This window comes from Leucopleurus acutus (genome assembly GCF_964270905.1).
Source record: "Leucopleurus acutus genome assembly, chromosome: 19".
NCBI classification, from domain to species: Eukaryota; Metazoa; Chordata; class Mammalia; order Artiodactyla; family Delphinidae; genus Leucopleurus; species Leucopleurus acutus.
Genome location: NC_139161.1, coordinates 11,785,918 through 11,800,410, shown reverse-complemented (window position 1 = coordinate 11,800,410; position 14,493 = coordinate 11,785,918). Strand labels below are relative to the sequence as shown.

At 54.5% G+C, this 14,493-nt stretch overlaps 1 protein-coding gene across 3 annotated transcripts in view; it reads left to right on the top strand.

Annotated features, from left to right (window-relative positions):
* Positions 1 to 11,633, top strand: part of NPLOC4 (NPL4 homolog, ubiquitin recognition factor) — a 55,559-nt gene extending 43,926 nt beyond the window's left edge. For 2 of the 3 annotated variants that reach the window (XM_082860376.1, XM_082860374.1), the window contains 5 exons: positions 684 to 755; positions 3,416 to 3,511; positions 4,666 to 4,782; positions 6,386 to 6,488; positions 9,316 to 11,633. In XM_082860376.1, the coding sequence (XP_082716502.1) occupies positions 684 to 755; positions 3,416 to 3,511; positions 4,666 to 4,782; positions 6,386 to 6,488; positions 9,316 to 9,473 (546 nt within the window). In that variant the 3' untranslated portion in view covers positions 9,474 to 11,633. The remainder of the gene's footprint in view (positions 1 to 683; positions 756 to 3,415; positions 3,512 to 4,665; positions 4,783 to 6,385; positions 6,489 to 9,315) is intronic. The other variant, XM_082860375.1, reaches the window with a different exon arrangement.
* Positions 11,634 to 14,493: the final 2,860 nt, after the last annotated feature.

Below are 14,493 nucleotides of genomic sequence, written 5' to 3'. Positions count from 1 at the left end.
GGTGTGTGTAAGGTTGTTAAGAGTTAGCATTCAGGTGTGAGACTAGGAGAGCTTATAGAGGAGGAGGGGTACAGATGTAGCCTGACGGGGTGGGAGCCCGGGGTCTGTGTCTCCACAGCTTTAGCACCAGGCTGGTGCTATATATATATATATATATATATATATATATATATATATATATATATATATTGTTTGTTGCTACGTTGGGTCTTCGTTGCAGTGCGTGGGATTCTCATTGTGGTGGCTTCTCTTGTTGCGGAGCATGGGCTCTAGTTGCGCAGGCTTCAGTAGTTGTGGTGCATGGGCTTAGTATTGTGGCTCACGGACTCTAGAGCATAGGCTCAATAGTTGTGGCGCATAGGCTTAGTTGCTCTGCGGCATATGGGATCTTTCCAGACCAGGGCTCGAACCTGTGTACTCTGCATTGGCAGGCAGATTCTTAACCACTGCACCACCAGGGAAGCCCCCAAGGCTGCTTTCTTGAGTCTTGGCCGTCATCAAGAGCTCCAAGAAGTGATGGAAGGTGGATTCACTGCAAAAATATGCACATTTTCCTCTCTGCTTTTCATATACTTCAACAAGAATTGTAGTAATTTAAGGGGTGAGACAAGCGTGTGAATGGAAAACCTGTCACAGGTCGGCACACCTGCACTCACCCCCTGGACCTTTGTCTTGTGTTTCAGGACATAGACAAGTTTGGCAACGAGATTACCCAACTGGCTCGCCCCCTGCCCGTGGAGTATCTGATCATAGACGTAAGTGTGTGTCATCTCCCCCCTGGAGGTCAGGACGGCTTGGGGTGGCCTCGTAAGGGTGGCGGCTTGAACACCTGCTCTTCTGCCTGCACAGGACAGGCATCCAGAGGTGTTCTGAGTCACTGAGCTCCTGGCATCCCTGAAAAGCTAGAAACCTTAAGGGCTTTTCGTTTTTTATTTCCTTAAAAACAATTTAAGGGGTTAACTTCTCCCAACCTAAAGTGTAGCAAAGGACCACCGACAAGGCCAAGCAGCCTCTGGAGGTCAGCGAGCCTCTCCCTGGCTCTGTGCACAGGTGCTGCCCTGGCCACAGCTCAGAGGCCCACTCGTGGGGGCAGCATGGTCTCCAGGGGGGCACTCCAGGAGCCAAGAAGGTACCTGGTACCGACACGCCTTCCCCAAGTCTCAGCTCCTTTCTGGGGGTGTGCTCTGCTCACGGAGATGTGGCCACAGTGCAGAGGGGAGTACGTGCTGCAGGACTAGAGCCTGATGCATTTGCAGTAGTCAGCGCTCTGTCCAAAGGGTATGGGAGGCGGCTCATTTCCTAATTGCTGCCTGCCAGGATGAATTCAGGCTGCATTTGGACTAGGATGGGCATATGATTCAGGCCATAAAGTATCATTGCATTTGGAGCAGTGGGTCCCTGGGAGCTGAGCCCGCCAACACTCCATTCCAACTGACAGCTCCCGAGAACATATTTATTACCTAGGCCATAAAGGCATCTGCTTTTTAGACTACCTAGGGTGTAATTAAGATGAAAACAGATTGATGGAGCATACACTTAGGAGGAGTCTGCGTGATTTAAAGCCAGCTTCCTGAGGTCTTCTCTCCCAATAGCCTCCCCATCCCTTTCCTTTCACAAAGGAGCTAAGTTCTTGCCTTAGTGGTTGTCACTGTAGTGTTTGGTTGATGGGGGAGCATTCCACCCTGTGATACCCAAGCGCTCTCTTACTGTGGAAGGAGGTTGGAGCAGGTGCCCAGACAGGTGTGCTCAGCTCCTCGCCCGGCCCCAGACCCCAACCTGACCAGGGCATCTGATGACTACACCTCATGACCAGGTGGCTCTTCCAGGCTTCTGCAGAGGTGCTCTGCAGGTGGCCAGGCATCAGCTAGGTGACAAGGCAGGCTGGGTAGGGAGAGGATTTGAGCACAAAACAGTGCTCACCACCCTGCATCCTCTCCCCCGGCATCTGGGATGTTCAGACTGCAGTGTGAACCTCGGTTCTGTTGCTCTCCAAGGTCTGTTGCAATTACAGGTCTAACAAATACTTCCCTAATTCCACATTTACTTAACTAGTGGGTCTACTGTTGTTGCTGGTCCACTCCTTTATCTGCCTTTCAAAGCGAGGGGCGAGAGCAGGCCACAGGCCTTGCCTCTGCAGCAGAGTGGCCCCTCTGCCATCTCTAGAATCATGACAACAGTTGAGACTGAGCCCCACATGTGCCACCCATTCTGTGGGCTCCACGTGTCTGGGTGCATTTGATCCTCACGGCAGCCTTAGGAGGCTTGGGCTCTCTGGTCGTCTGTATCTCTCTGATGAACAGAGCGAGGCCTCACAGTAGGACTTGGCAGTGTGCTCAAGGCCACACCTTGTGCCCTGAGGCCACGTGGTCTCGTCCATAAAAGGCCAGCGGGGCTCGATTTAGGGAGCTGCTGATGGCTCAGCTTACCGTTCACAGCGCTGGCACAGTCACAGCAGGTCCTGGGCCAGCAGGCCTGGAACAGCTCGCTGCCTTCACTGATGCAGAAAACAGGCCAGAGCAACATTTTCATTCTTTAGAAATAGTCCCGAAGGAACCAGAATAGCTACGCTAAATCTGGCCGAGGTATAATCTGCTGCTGCTAGTGTTATATTGCAGAGAAAAAGCTGTGTCAACCAAAAGATGGCTGATGATGGCTAACACTTGGGTGCGTTTTGGGGGAGGAGCATCTGCCAGGAGGAATGAGAAACTGTACTTGTATTGATTCTTGCACATTTGCCACTGTCCCTGTAGCTTCTATTGATTGTAGGATTTAAAATCCCCTCTGTCGTTTCTAAAGCATGTCTGAGCCAAATGAAGGGCTTAGGCTCCCCTTTGGACACAAGCTCCTGACTCCAGCCATCTTCAGGCGAGAACCATGCCTGCATCTCAGTGGCCTTGCTTCTCTTCCTGCCTGGACATGCCCAGGCTCCATGGAGTGGTGCCTGGGAATTCAGAAGGCTTCAGCCAGCTCGCTGGAGGGCACTGTGGCTCTCAAAACCATCAGGGGCTGGTTCTGCACATGCCCTCCAGACCCGGTGACAGGAACAGAGTCTGCTCCTGAGATGGCGCTCACACCTGTGCTCTTTCCTGTGGCCCACTCTCTGGTTCACCCGCGGCAGCAGGAGAGCAGCTGTGTGAGAGGCCGTCCCATTGGGGCTGGAGTTAGGAACCTGCCCACAGGCACCATGATCTTACCAGTCATGAAAAACGATTCTTCCGTTTGCCTTCCAGAGTCACAGTTTTCAGAGTTTTCATTTAGGGGCTGTCCTAATAGTTAAGCATTCCCTTCAGTGTAGAACAGTTAGGACTCTTGCTGCTGTGAGCAGCTCAGGGCTCCAGGGAGGGGTGTGCTCAGGGCCCACACCCTTGTTTATAGCACAGTTAATTTATCACGGGTTTGTGTTTTCGTTCATTAGATCACAACAACTTTCCCCAAGGATCCAGTTTATACTTTTTCTATTTCACAAAATCCATTTCCTATTGAAAACCGGGATGTATTGGGTGAGACACAGGTAAGCTCTTTGTCTTTAGAAACATAATTTAGAGTCCCTACTGTTTGTTTATCTAGTGTCACTATTGTTTTTCTAGAAAGTAGCAAGCTTTCTGACTCTCCTGATTTGTTTTTGTGACAAAACCTGGCTAGGCCTTTGTCTAAGACACTGCTGATCACATGAGCCCTCTCCAGGGCAGGGGCAGTGGATGAGCACAGAGGCAAATCCCTGTAAGCCCTCAGGCCTGTGGATTTGCTGGAAGGACCATTCTCAGGGGGCCTGTTTTATTGGTCACTTCTTGTCCTCTCCCAACAACGTTATTGATTGTTGGTAAGCGTTGTCTTTTGTGACAATGTCTCACTTTGCTGCGTGCTCTGCCCCCTACCTCATTACCCTGCCATGTTTCTCAGGCACCATCCAAGCCGTGGGGGCTCATGTGGCCTGGCCACCTTGGCTCTCACCTGCACATCAGGCCCGATCAGAACTGCTGTGACTGCCTTGTCCTGCCACATCAATGGTCTGTGAACACACATCCCAAGTTGATAACAGGCACTACAGAAAGGGGCCTGGTTAAAGAATGTGTACAGTGAGATTGTCTTCTGAAGCTGTGATTAGTGTACAAGGCCTCTCTGATGCTTTGGTTTCCTCACTGCCCATCTGCCCAGGTGCTTGTGGAGGTGCAGAGCCACTGACTGGGGTGGCACTCTTGAATCTCCCGCTTTCACTCCTGTTGAAAGTGTTAGTGTCACGTAATCCTCCCCACCGCCCCCCGATTCCTACTCCTCACTACCGTGCTGCCCTGGATCAACAATGTACCTAGACAGACGGGGCTTCTCCCAGCCCCGCAGTGGCCCTTCCCACTCCCACTGGCCCCCAGAGGTGAGTTTGAACATGTCTCACAGCTGGGTCAGCTTCACAGACATGTTGCTTACACTCTTCCATAAGTCATATGTACTGAGAGTGTTTTCCTGGGAGATGAGGCCACAGCTTATTCTGCAACTGTGCATTCCTCTGTCCTTGGCTCCCAGTAAGTGGTTCTGGAAGGAGACGGGGAGGCCCATCCATCAGCGCCGAACGTGTTCAGTTCCATCTTTGTAGGACAGTGGCTTTCCTGCGACTCTGGCTTGGGACTAACGGGTGCTCGTGTCTGTCTCCCCCCATACCTGGCGCTCCAGGACTTCCACAGCCTGGCCACCTACCTGTCTCAGAACACCTCATCCGTGTTCCTGGACACTATCTCGGATTTCCACCTCCTGCTGTTCCTGGTCACCAATGACGTCATGCCTCTGCAGGTACGGGCCAAGTGGGCTTCCACTCCTCAGACCAGAGCATGCTGGGCAGCACCAGAGCAGCTAAGTCCCCCTTAACCTGTCCTGTGGGCAGCAGCTTTGCACAAAGGCCTTGATAGAAAGGTGAATTTTTCACTTGCAGCGTTTACACTGGAACAGCTTGTTCAAAAGTGTCTGCCCTCTGTGATGGAGGACAGTTCCTCCATTTGTTAGAACCACATGGGACGCAGAGGCCGCTTAGCTCTGTGTCCTTCTAGTGGGAACATGAGGGATCCAACAATTTAAAAATTCCTGTTGGAACAGTTTGAGAATCCCAGCCTCTGCTTCTTCCCGATCTCTCTCCCCTCTTCCCGAATCAGCTCCAGTTTATCACCTTGGCCCAGAAGGTTGGCCAGCGTCCAGGCCCCAGGCACACAGCTGCACAGTTGGCGTTTTTAAGACATGCTGTTGGGGGAGATGAGGGCGAGTGTTACAGATGGCGGCTGCTTTCTGAGCAGCACAGGGCCAGCAGGGCCGGCCAGGAAGCCCCTTGCATGGGTTGTGTCATGGCTGTCCTTTTACTTTGGCCCTTTTCCTGCTTGGGACCCAAGGAAATGCATTTCTGCGAGGTGACAGAGTAGAAAGGAGAGGCTCCTTCCTCCCACTGCTTTTCTATGTCAGGTGGCCTATAGCTGTTCTTATATCTTGTGTCTGTGTTTTGTCCAAACTACCCATTTGTGATACTTGACACCAGGCACCCCGAAACTTTTCACTGGCTTTGCCTTCCCTGTTAAGCCCAGAGAGTTGCACCTCCAGCCCCCGGCTTAGCTGCTGCCCCTCCGGTTGGGGAGGTGGTGAAAGCTTAGGGCCTTCTCCCTGGAAAACATGTGCTGTTTTGCAGCCACTTGTTAGGAAGCATTTTCTGTAAATACTGCCTGAGAGCCCCTGGAAGGCTTTCGAAGTCTCTCGTTATAAAAACTATTTAGGGCTTCCCTGGTGGCGCAGTGGTTGAGAGTACGCCTGCTGATGCAGGGGACACGGGTTCGTGCCCCGGTCCGGGAGGATCCCACATGCCGTGGAGCAGCTGGGCCCGTGAGCCATGGCCGCTGAGCCTGCACGTCCGGAGCCTGTGCTCCGCGACGGGAGAGGCCACAACAGTGAGAGGCCCATGTACCGGAAAATAAATAAATAAAAACTATTTAGTTCTCTTCATTTTGACCCTGGAGGCCTAGGATGCAGAGTGTATTGAGATACAGCCGTGATGGAGAAAACAGAGGGCCGAGGGGGTTGTGAGGGAAGAGGGTGGGCCTCACGGCCATGAGGCTCCTGCCCATCCACCCAGGCCCTCAGGAGAAGGACTGTGAGCTGTGATTACCTAGTGGGTGGAGCACAGCCAGCCTGGGACACAGAGTAGCACAGCGGCCAACCTGGGGATCTCTGGGAAGAATTTAGCACTTGTATTTATAAAACTAAGTGTGTGGTGTTTTGCATGACATAGTGACAGCCTGTGAGATTTTTGAAATTCCCTCTGAAGTGTGTCTCGATGTTGGGGAAAAAAGAAACTTGTGAACAAGTCTATCTACCGTCAGTGAAGCGAGTTGGAACCTTCTTTTTTGGCTTCTTGCAGGACAGCATCAGCTTGCTGCTGGAGGCTGTGAGGACCAGAAATGAGGAGCTCGCCCAGACGTGGAAGAAGTCTGAGCAGTGGGCCACCATCGAGCAGCTCTGCAGTAAGTGTCTTACCCTCCCGCAGTCCCCATTGCCAGGGCCCAAACTCCTGCCCTTCAGGGCTCCAGTACTTCTTCCCGGGCCCTGGACTCCTGACCCCAGATGCCTTCTGACAGCATCGTGGGCAATGGAACAAGCAGACCTCTGCCGGGCTCACAGATGTTTTCATCACTATAACATACGCGTAAAGGCCACAGATTTTGGGTATACCGTTCCATGGATTTTTGTACACGTACATACCAGATACGCTATTCTTCAAGCATCTTAGGAGCAGTTTGAAAGTCATTGTTTTAGATGAACAGAAACTTCACACTCACCTAAGTGCGGAGTGCGGAGACCTTCTGGACTCCTCCGGCTTTTCTTTTCCCCTTCCCCATCAGTTCTCAGAGCATTCTTGGTGGCTAAGGAGGAAAAGAGTTAGAGAATAGAGTTCGGGGATCTTGTGTCTCCCCGGTGAGCGCCTCTGTCAATCAGCCTTGGGAGCTGCCCCCACGCTGCCAGTGCCGTGGCCACCAAGCCCCCCAACTGAGAGCTCGAGAGGGCAGTGACCATGGTGGCCCTTTTCCCTGCGGCTTTGAGAAGTACTGTAACATCCCCTGAAGACAACAATGAAAGTACATATAAAAAAGTGTTTAAACATTTTCTCAATCTAGTGGGCTGATACTTGAGCCAAAATTAGCCAGGAAACCCTCAGTGGAACCCAAGGCACAGGGAGTCCAGCAGGGTTCTTATTTTCTCTCGACACTAAGTACCTAGAAGCTCAGGGGTTGGAGCTTTGGTATTCATTGTGTCGTCCTTCTTAATTTTTCTTTTTATACGATTCTTACAACCAAACAGTAAAAGGGCTGGATGTGCCATGTACTCTTCTTGCCCTCACGTTCTGAAACAGAGGACCCATTGTTCCCACCAAATTCCCTACAGTGAAGCCCACGGCCTTGTGTCCTTGGGTGGACAGTGGTGAGGTGCCGGCCAGGATCTCAGCACCTGGTCCAACTCTCCCATGTATGGGGCTCTCCAGGCCCCTGGTGTTATTCTTCAAATGCTTCACACACAGACATTGAGTGCAGCAGCTTTAGTAGTTGGGAGCCCTCTCTCTCAGCCCAGAAAGTGCACACAGGGAAGCCGGGACAGGGGGTGGCTTAGCTAAGAGGTTATCCTGGACAAGCATTGGCCCAGTTGGGGGAATGGAAAACTAGATCAGGAAAGGTTTCAGTCTGAGCATTTGGCTTGCTTTTGCCAACCCCATTAGACACTAATGAAAAACAAGTGACCCCATAGGAGCTGGGTCCCATTGGCTTCATGCCTCATACTTAGGGTGGGAAGAAACCCAAGCCCGAGTCAGGTGTCAGTCCTCCGGCAGCAGGGTGACACTGTCTGGACCTGCTGCCTGCAGCCTCTGTTGGGAGAGCGCCTGGTGTTCACCGACACTCACTTTGCTAAAAAAGTGCTACATGATTGTCAAATGCTGTCAGCAGATACACTACTCGTGGAATTCCAGTCACTGCATAGGGCTGTTAACACAAATTAGCAATAGAGTACCCTTTACAGATGCAGAGTCACAGAACATGAGAGTTCTCGGGACATAGTCAGTGGAAGCTTCGTAAGAGCTCTTTGCTGAAAACTAACACTCTGCCAGAAGAAGAGCTAAGCAAATGGAAAAGAAATCCCACTATCTGGACTGGAAGACAAGATATTTTTAACATGTCAGTTTTCCCTAAATTGATCAGTACAATCTCAGTCAAAATCCCTGTAGACAGGGCTTCCCTGGTGGCACAGTGGTTGAAGTCCGCCTGCCGATGCAGGGTACACGGGTTCGTGCCCCGGTCCGGGAAGATCCCACATGCCGCAGAGCGGCTGGGCCCGTGAGCCATGGCCGCTGAGCCTGCGCGTCCAGAGCCTGTGCTCCGCAGCGGGAGAGGCCACAACAGTGAGAGGCCCGCATACCGCAAAAAAAAAAAAAACTTGAAAAGGCAAGGAACAGACTGGGAGAAGATATTCCACAGAAGATGTTCCATAAAAAGAATTACAGTGATGGTCACCATCAGTCATCAGAAGAATGAAAATTAAACGAGGTACCATTACACGTCTTGAGGGTGGCTGAGATGCAAACACTGGCCGCGTCGCGTGCTCACGAGCTCCCACAGCAGCTGGAGCTCTCGCACGCCCAGTGAGGATGACCCAGCGAGCCCACTGCTACCCAAGAGACATGCAAACACAGATCCACACCAAGATTTGTTTTAAGAATATTCGCAGTGGGCCTGCCAATGCGGGGGACATGGGTTCGTGCCCCAGTCCGGTAGGATCCCACGTGCTGCAGAGCAGCTGGGCCCACGGGCCGTGGCCGCTGGGCCTGCGCGTCTGGAGCCTGTGCTCCGCAATGGGAGAGGCCACAGCAGTGAGAGGCCTGCGTACTGCAAAAAAAAAAAAAAAAAAAAAAGAATATTCATGGCAGGGCTCAAACTTGGCAGTGACTCAACTGTCTATCAGGAGGGGGATAGATAACTAGGGATGGTGTTCACACTGAGCTCTACTGCTCAGCAGTGAGAAGGAAGGAACCACTGACACAGCAAGCAAGGAGGGTGGGCAGGTGCATGAGTGGCCACAGCTGACAGCTTTCCGCTCTGCAGACAGCAGCTTTACTTATCGGTGTTCTGTGTTTGAGCAGGGGACCCACAGTAGGGGCTCTCAAGCTGCATCTGTCCATGCCTGCAGCAGTTGCTTTTAGAGTCCACTCCTACCCTGATAAGCAGCTGTGCAGAGCTCTCAGATGGGGTGGGACAGCTTCCCAGTGCAGAAATGATGAACACTGCTTCTCTTCCTGCCCCACAGGCACAGTCGGTGTGCAGCTTCCAGGCCTCCACGAGTACGGAGCCGTCGGGGGCTCTGCACACACCACCTCGGCCGCCATGTGGGCTTGTCAGCACTGCACCTTCATGAACCAGCCAGGCACTGGCCACTGCGAGATGTGCAGCCTCCCCAGGACCTAGGGCTCCCGGGCCCTGCTGCCCGGACTGGGCCCACCCTAGCCCTCTCTGAAGCCAGGATTGTTGCAACCATGCCCCACCGCAGGCAGCCCTGAAGGCGAGGCGGGGGCGGCTGCCCTGGGGGTCTCTGACCCATGAAGCTTCTCAGCACCAGGCTTCCCTGGAGGGAGGGAGCCAGGCTGGTGCTCTTGGGCTGGAACCAGTCTCTTGGTGGAGGCACCGTATGGCCTCATCCGGATGCCCTGCAGCAGCTCCTACTGTGGTAGAAGGACTAGGTGCCTCTAAATCATCACCTGGAATTGAGGGGTGGGAGGGCTTGCTGGCACCATCCAGCTTTCTTTTTTCCTTTCTTTGGATGCTTTTGGTTCCCATGTTTTTGGTTGGGAGCTCTTGGTGACCTCTGTACCCCGTTGCTCTGGGGCAGACCCTGCCTGTGAGGGCCACCTCTTCCCCTTCCAGTAGCCATCGTGTGGTGGAAATGCGTGGCCACGGGCTCGCTGGTCTTCTGTCCGCTTGGTCTGCAGGTGAATCTGCTGCCCGCCCTTTCCTGCTCTCACCCAGAGTCCAGGGGGAACCTTAAAGTCTGCTTTGGTTGTAATAACAGTTACCAGTAATTCCTGCGAAGAAGACTTTTATTTATTTTTTTTTAAGATAAAAACTGCATAAAAGGAGAGAGACTAGTTTCCACCTTTGTCCCTCCTTCAGTGAGTCCCTGGAGGTGTTTGCAGGCTGGGTGGGTGGACAGGGGACCCACAGTCAGGTCTCCTTACAAATGAACCTCAGTGCCTGAGACTTTCCTGCCAAGCCACACGGCTGGGACAGGTGCAGACCCAGGTAGTCCGAGCAGGAAGCTAGTGCTGGCTCCCACTGAGCAGGCAGCCTCTCCGGGGGGCCAGCACTGCTGACCAGGCCTGCATGGGGTGAGCTGGGTGGCCCAGGCAGAGCTGGAAGCTCTGGTCTCCTTCACCCCACACACCATTCCTTCCTGTTGTCCTGCCCAGGCCCTGGCCTCTGGCATGGTGATGTGGCCCCGGTACAGGCCAGGCCACAGTACAGCAGCTGTGGGGCTGCTGCGGGGACGTTGGAAAGTAGGTACCGTGCTGAGGTATGGGTCCAGGCTATTCCAGGACAAAGGTTGTGGTCAGACTTTGCATGTGCTTTGGGGTCCCTGCGTTTCCTCTGTGGTTGGGCTCCGGTCTGGCCTTTCCCTGGGAGCCGTGGACATCCTGATGCCTCTTTGCCTTAACAAGAGCCGTATCTCTGAGCTGCACTGCACCCACCCATGGGAGAGGCTGACCCAGACACAGGCTGCTTGGGGACTTCATGTCTCTGTCCTAGGGCAGGAGGCAAGCCTGTGTGACCCTCCCTCACCCTTGGCCTGTGAACAGAGAGCACTTGGGCATGTGTTCACCTGTGGCAAGGGCTATGCCTGGCACTCCAGGTCCACCTGGCATGGGACACCAAGTGGCCAGTGGGGTTGGGTCTGGCTACAGCGGATCTGTTCTGGGGGGCAGGAGGTGCAGAGCCCCCTGTTTCCCCAGTTCATCTGTGGCCACCTGCCAGCAAGCTGGAAGGACCGTCTGGCCCAAGTAATCTGCTCCTTTGATCAGATGTGAGTCTGCAGGGGGAGCGGGAGGGCGCTGACCTCAGACCTCGCGGCCCCCACTGTTCCTCCTGTACTTGCTCTGGTCTTTATCTACCGAGCTAATTTCCTTTTCTCTTTGACCAGTGTCCTACTCACCCTGAAGTTCTGGCATCTGCATAGTTCGTTTCCTTTTATCTTTTAGCTAAAGAAAAAGTGTTGTGATTTCTCTGCTTCTGGTTTTGAGTCAGTCTGTTCAGCAATGCACTTTATTTTGTCCAAAGAGAGTCGGGGGTCAACATAAGGAGTGGGGGTACCTGCCAACAGGCTTGGGCCCAGGCAGCTTAGCCATGTCCTCTTGCATAGGGGAGGGGCCCCCAGCTCCACTTTCATCCTTCCTGCCCTTGTGTGGACACACCCTCTCATGCCACCAGGCACCACAGCTCAGCGAGGGGGGCCCAGGTGCCCGGCCTCCACCAACCAGTCTGCTCCCGGTGCTCCCACTTGGGGCTTGCAGGTGTGTGTCGGTTGGGTTTGTAGTAGCGTTGCCTGGACTCCAGCCCTGCAGTTGAACCAATAAAAGCACCTGAAGCGACCGCCAGCGCCCTGTTTGTCCTTCCTGGGCCCCAAGGCCTCTCCCTGCCCCGAGCCTTGACTTGCCTACCTTGTCAGGCGACTTGATGACTTTCCCCTCCACACATCACTGTTCTCTGCTGACATGTTTAGAGTATTGAAGGGTAGAGACCCACTCCTCCTGCCCAGGCTCCTTGGCCCTGTGCTCCCAGTGTAATGTCCACTGGAGGAGCAGAGCCTGGCCTCCCTCCATGCCTTTTCTGCACCTTTTCTGCCTGTCAGCCATGTGGCTGCTCCTGGCCTCTTCGTGGTGGGTGAGGTGCACTCCGCCAGGCAGCAGGTGAAGGATAGTGCCCAGAATCCCCCAGGCTTGCACAGATGCAAGGGGAGCAAGGCCTGGAGGGGACACTTGTCGAGTGACAGCCAGGGGGCGCTCCCCCTGACGTTCAGTTACCAGCCTTCACACGCACCTTACAACCCATTCTGTCCTTTGGCCACTGGCTCACTGCTCCTGAACAAGTATATAAGAAACACTGCCCACTGATGTCCAAGGGGCCCTGGGGAGAGGCAGGCCCAGCCTAGCTTCTGGACTGGGGCGGGTGGGCCCTCAGCACCTGGCTCCAGTCCTGTCCCTGAGCTTGCCTACTTTTACCAGCAGTGTCCTGCTCTCTCTGTGGCTCAGGCTGCTGGCCTTGTTGGTTCTGTGAAGTGATGAGGTTCTGGAACGTCATCCCTCCCCCTGAAATCAAGCAAGTGGAGTGTACTGCTTGGAAATAGAACTCAGGGTCCTGCCACCCCCTTTCCTGGCATGTTCAACATGTTGGCAGGCTGTGCTGCCTATAAGTGCCTGGCACAGCCTGCAGCTTCCCTGAACATGCTGTGTCCTGTCCCTCCCCACCCCTAATGCTGTCTGGTGGTAGTTTGTCCTTGGGAAGATGTAGCCCCCACGTGTGGCATAGAGACCACTGACTGTCCACAGCACGCCCTGCTGTCTCACAGGCCTTGTGCCACAGGCCTTCCATGTACACCCACATGAGGGGCCCCTCACTCCACATCACCCCTGAGCTGGCTAAGCCCTTTGCTCTGTAACCTCCGGGGGGATCAGTGTTCAGGGCCCCCTCGCTGTTTAGATAGACTGCTAATGGTCATAAATCCTTGTATCACAGAGTGTGGGTCTTGCCTGGACTTGGGGCCAGGAGCCTGCTAGCCCCCTGAGCAGAAGGGAGTGGGAGGGAGGAATGACCAACTTTACAGTGCCTGGCCAGTCAGGGCTGAACCTGGGAGGTGAGGCCTGGCCAGCTTAGCCCACCTCCCAGATGCACTTCCCCATGCGGTCATTTTCTCTAGGACAATCCTGGTGTAGTTCCCTTGGTTTCCCTTGGAAATAGTCTGGGAGGGCCAGGTTGGGAATTGGTGTGAGCATGTGGCCACAAGGATTGGTGGTCAGAAGACCAGCCAAGAACACTTGTGCACTCAGGTTGGGGGGGTGGGGGATGAAGGTGGGATTCAGAGTGGTGTTTCTCTTGAAAGGACCATGTCCTCACTTCTAGTTCCAAAAGCCACATGGGAGCTGGTCTTGAGAGGGCAAATGACAGACTGCAAATGCCATATTGATGCTGGGTCCAACCCAGAAACACTGGAACAGTAGAGGTCCACTGCCCTGGGGGTTGAGCACCAACCTCAACAAGGGGAATTAGAACTTTTGCTACTGGTTCTTTGTTTTGGCAGGTACACCAGCCTTGGTGCGGTCAGCTTAACTCAAGCCCAGAAAACACTTGGCAGCTGGGCTCCTTCAACTTGCCCTGTCTGGCCACACTGCTCCAGATGCCTCTTTCATTCATGAGTGTTTGACCTTGGAGCCTCTCCCATTGGCTTCTTAAAGGAGAGGGGTGTGATTGACCTGTCTGCAGGCACCTTTCAGGGTCGCTCTGGGTCTGTCTCATTCGGAGAACTCTTGGCCCCTTTGATAAGCACCTCTCCCCAGAGCCTTGGAGGACAGGGTTGGGAAGGAGAGGTGCCTTGCCCTGTCTTCACCCTGACCCTCCACGCTGACTGATGGTGAGCTGCCCCCCTTACCAAGGTCCAGCCAGTCATTTTCTTCATGGTCTTCTGCCCTCAACCCAGAATTCCTCTGGCTTACCCTTTTTCCCCACTGTCCGTTCAGACCAACACACCCACAGACAGTTCGTTCAGCCATGAAAGAAGGGACACTTCTGTCCATGTTAAGCTCAGACGCAGCAGTGTCCTGGGGACGGGGTAGGCGTGGGTGTGTCTCAGCAGCTCAGAAGGAGGAGACTCATCCCTAGACCGAGGGCCCCTCCCCCCAGCCCCCGGCTGTGGAAGTGGCAAGACCTGACACTGCCCGCCCCCTCCTGGAATTCGCAGATCTAACCGCCCCCCAGAACGCTAGAAGGTCACTTTAGGAGCGCACCGTCCGCTCGGAGGAGACGCGTTCTGACGGGCCGCCGCCCTGGGGAAGTCAGTGTACTGGCCCGGGTCCCGGAGCCGGCCCGGCCGGCCCTCGGGCGCACGAGGGAAGCGCGACTTCGGGCGGGTCCAATGGAGCCCCGGGGGAGGACGGACGAGTGGAGAGACCAACGCCCTTGGGCTTCCCGTGTTTGGCTTTAAACACGTTGGCCCTTTGCCAAACCGTTCTGTGTCCACTAGCTTTACCTCAACGGCGTGGCCTTCGACCCAGGGGCCTGGGTTCCCGCGGGAACCCCAACACCTGACGCGCAGCCGCCCCGCCCCCGGATCCGGCCCCGCCCCCGCCACGCCGCTGTACGGCGGAGGCCGCGCTGCGACCTGGGCGGCCGTAAAGCGCCGCGCCCCGTCCCGCCCCTGGCACCGGCGCTGCGAGCTCGAGAC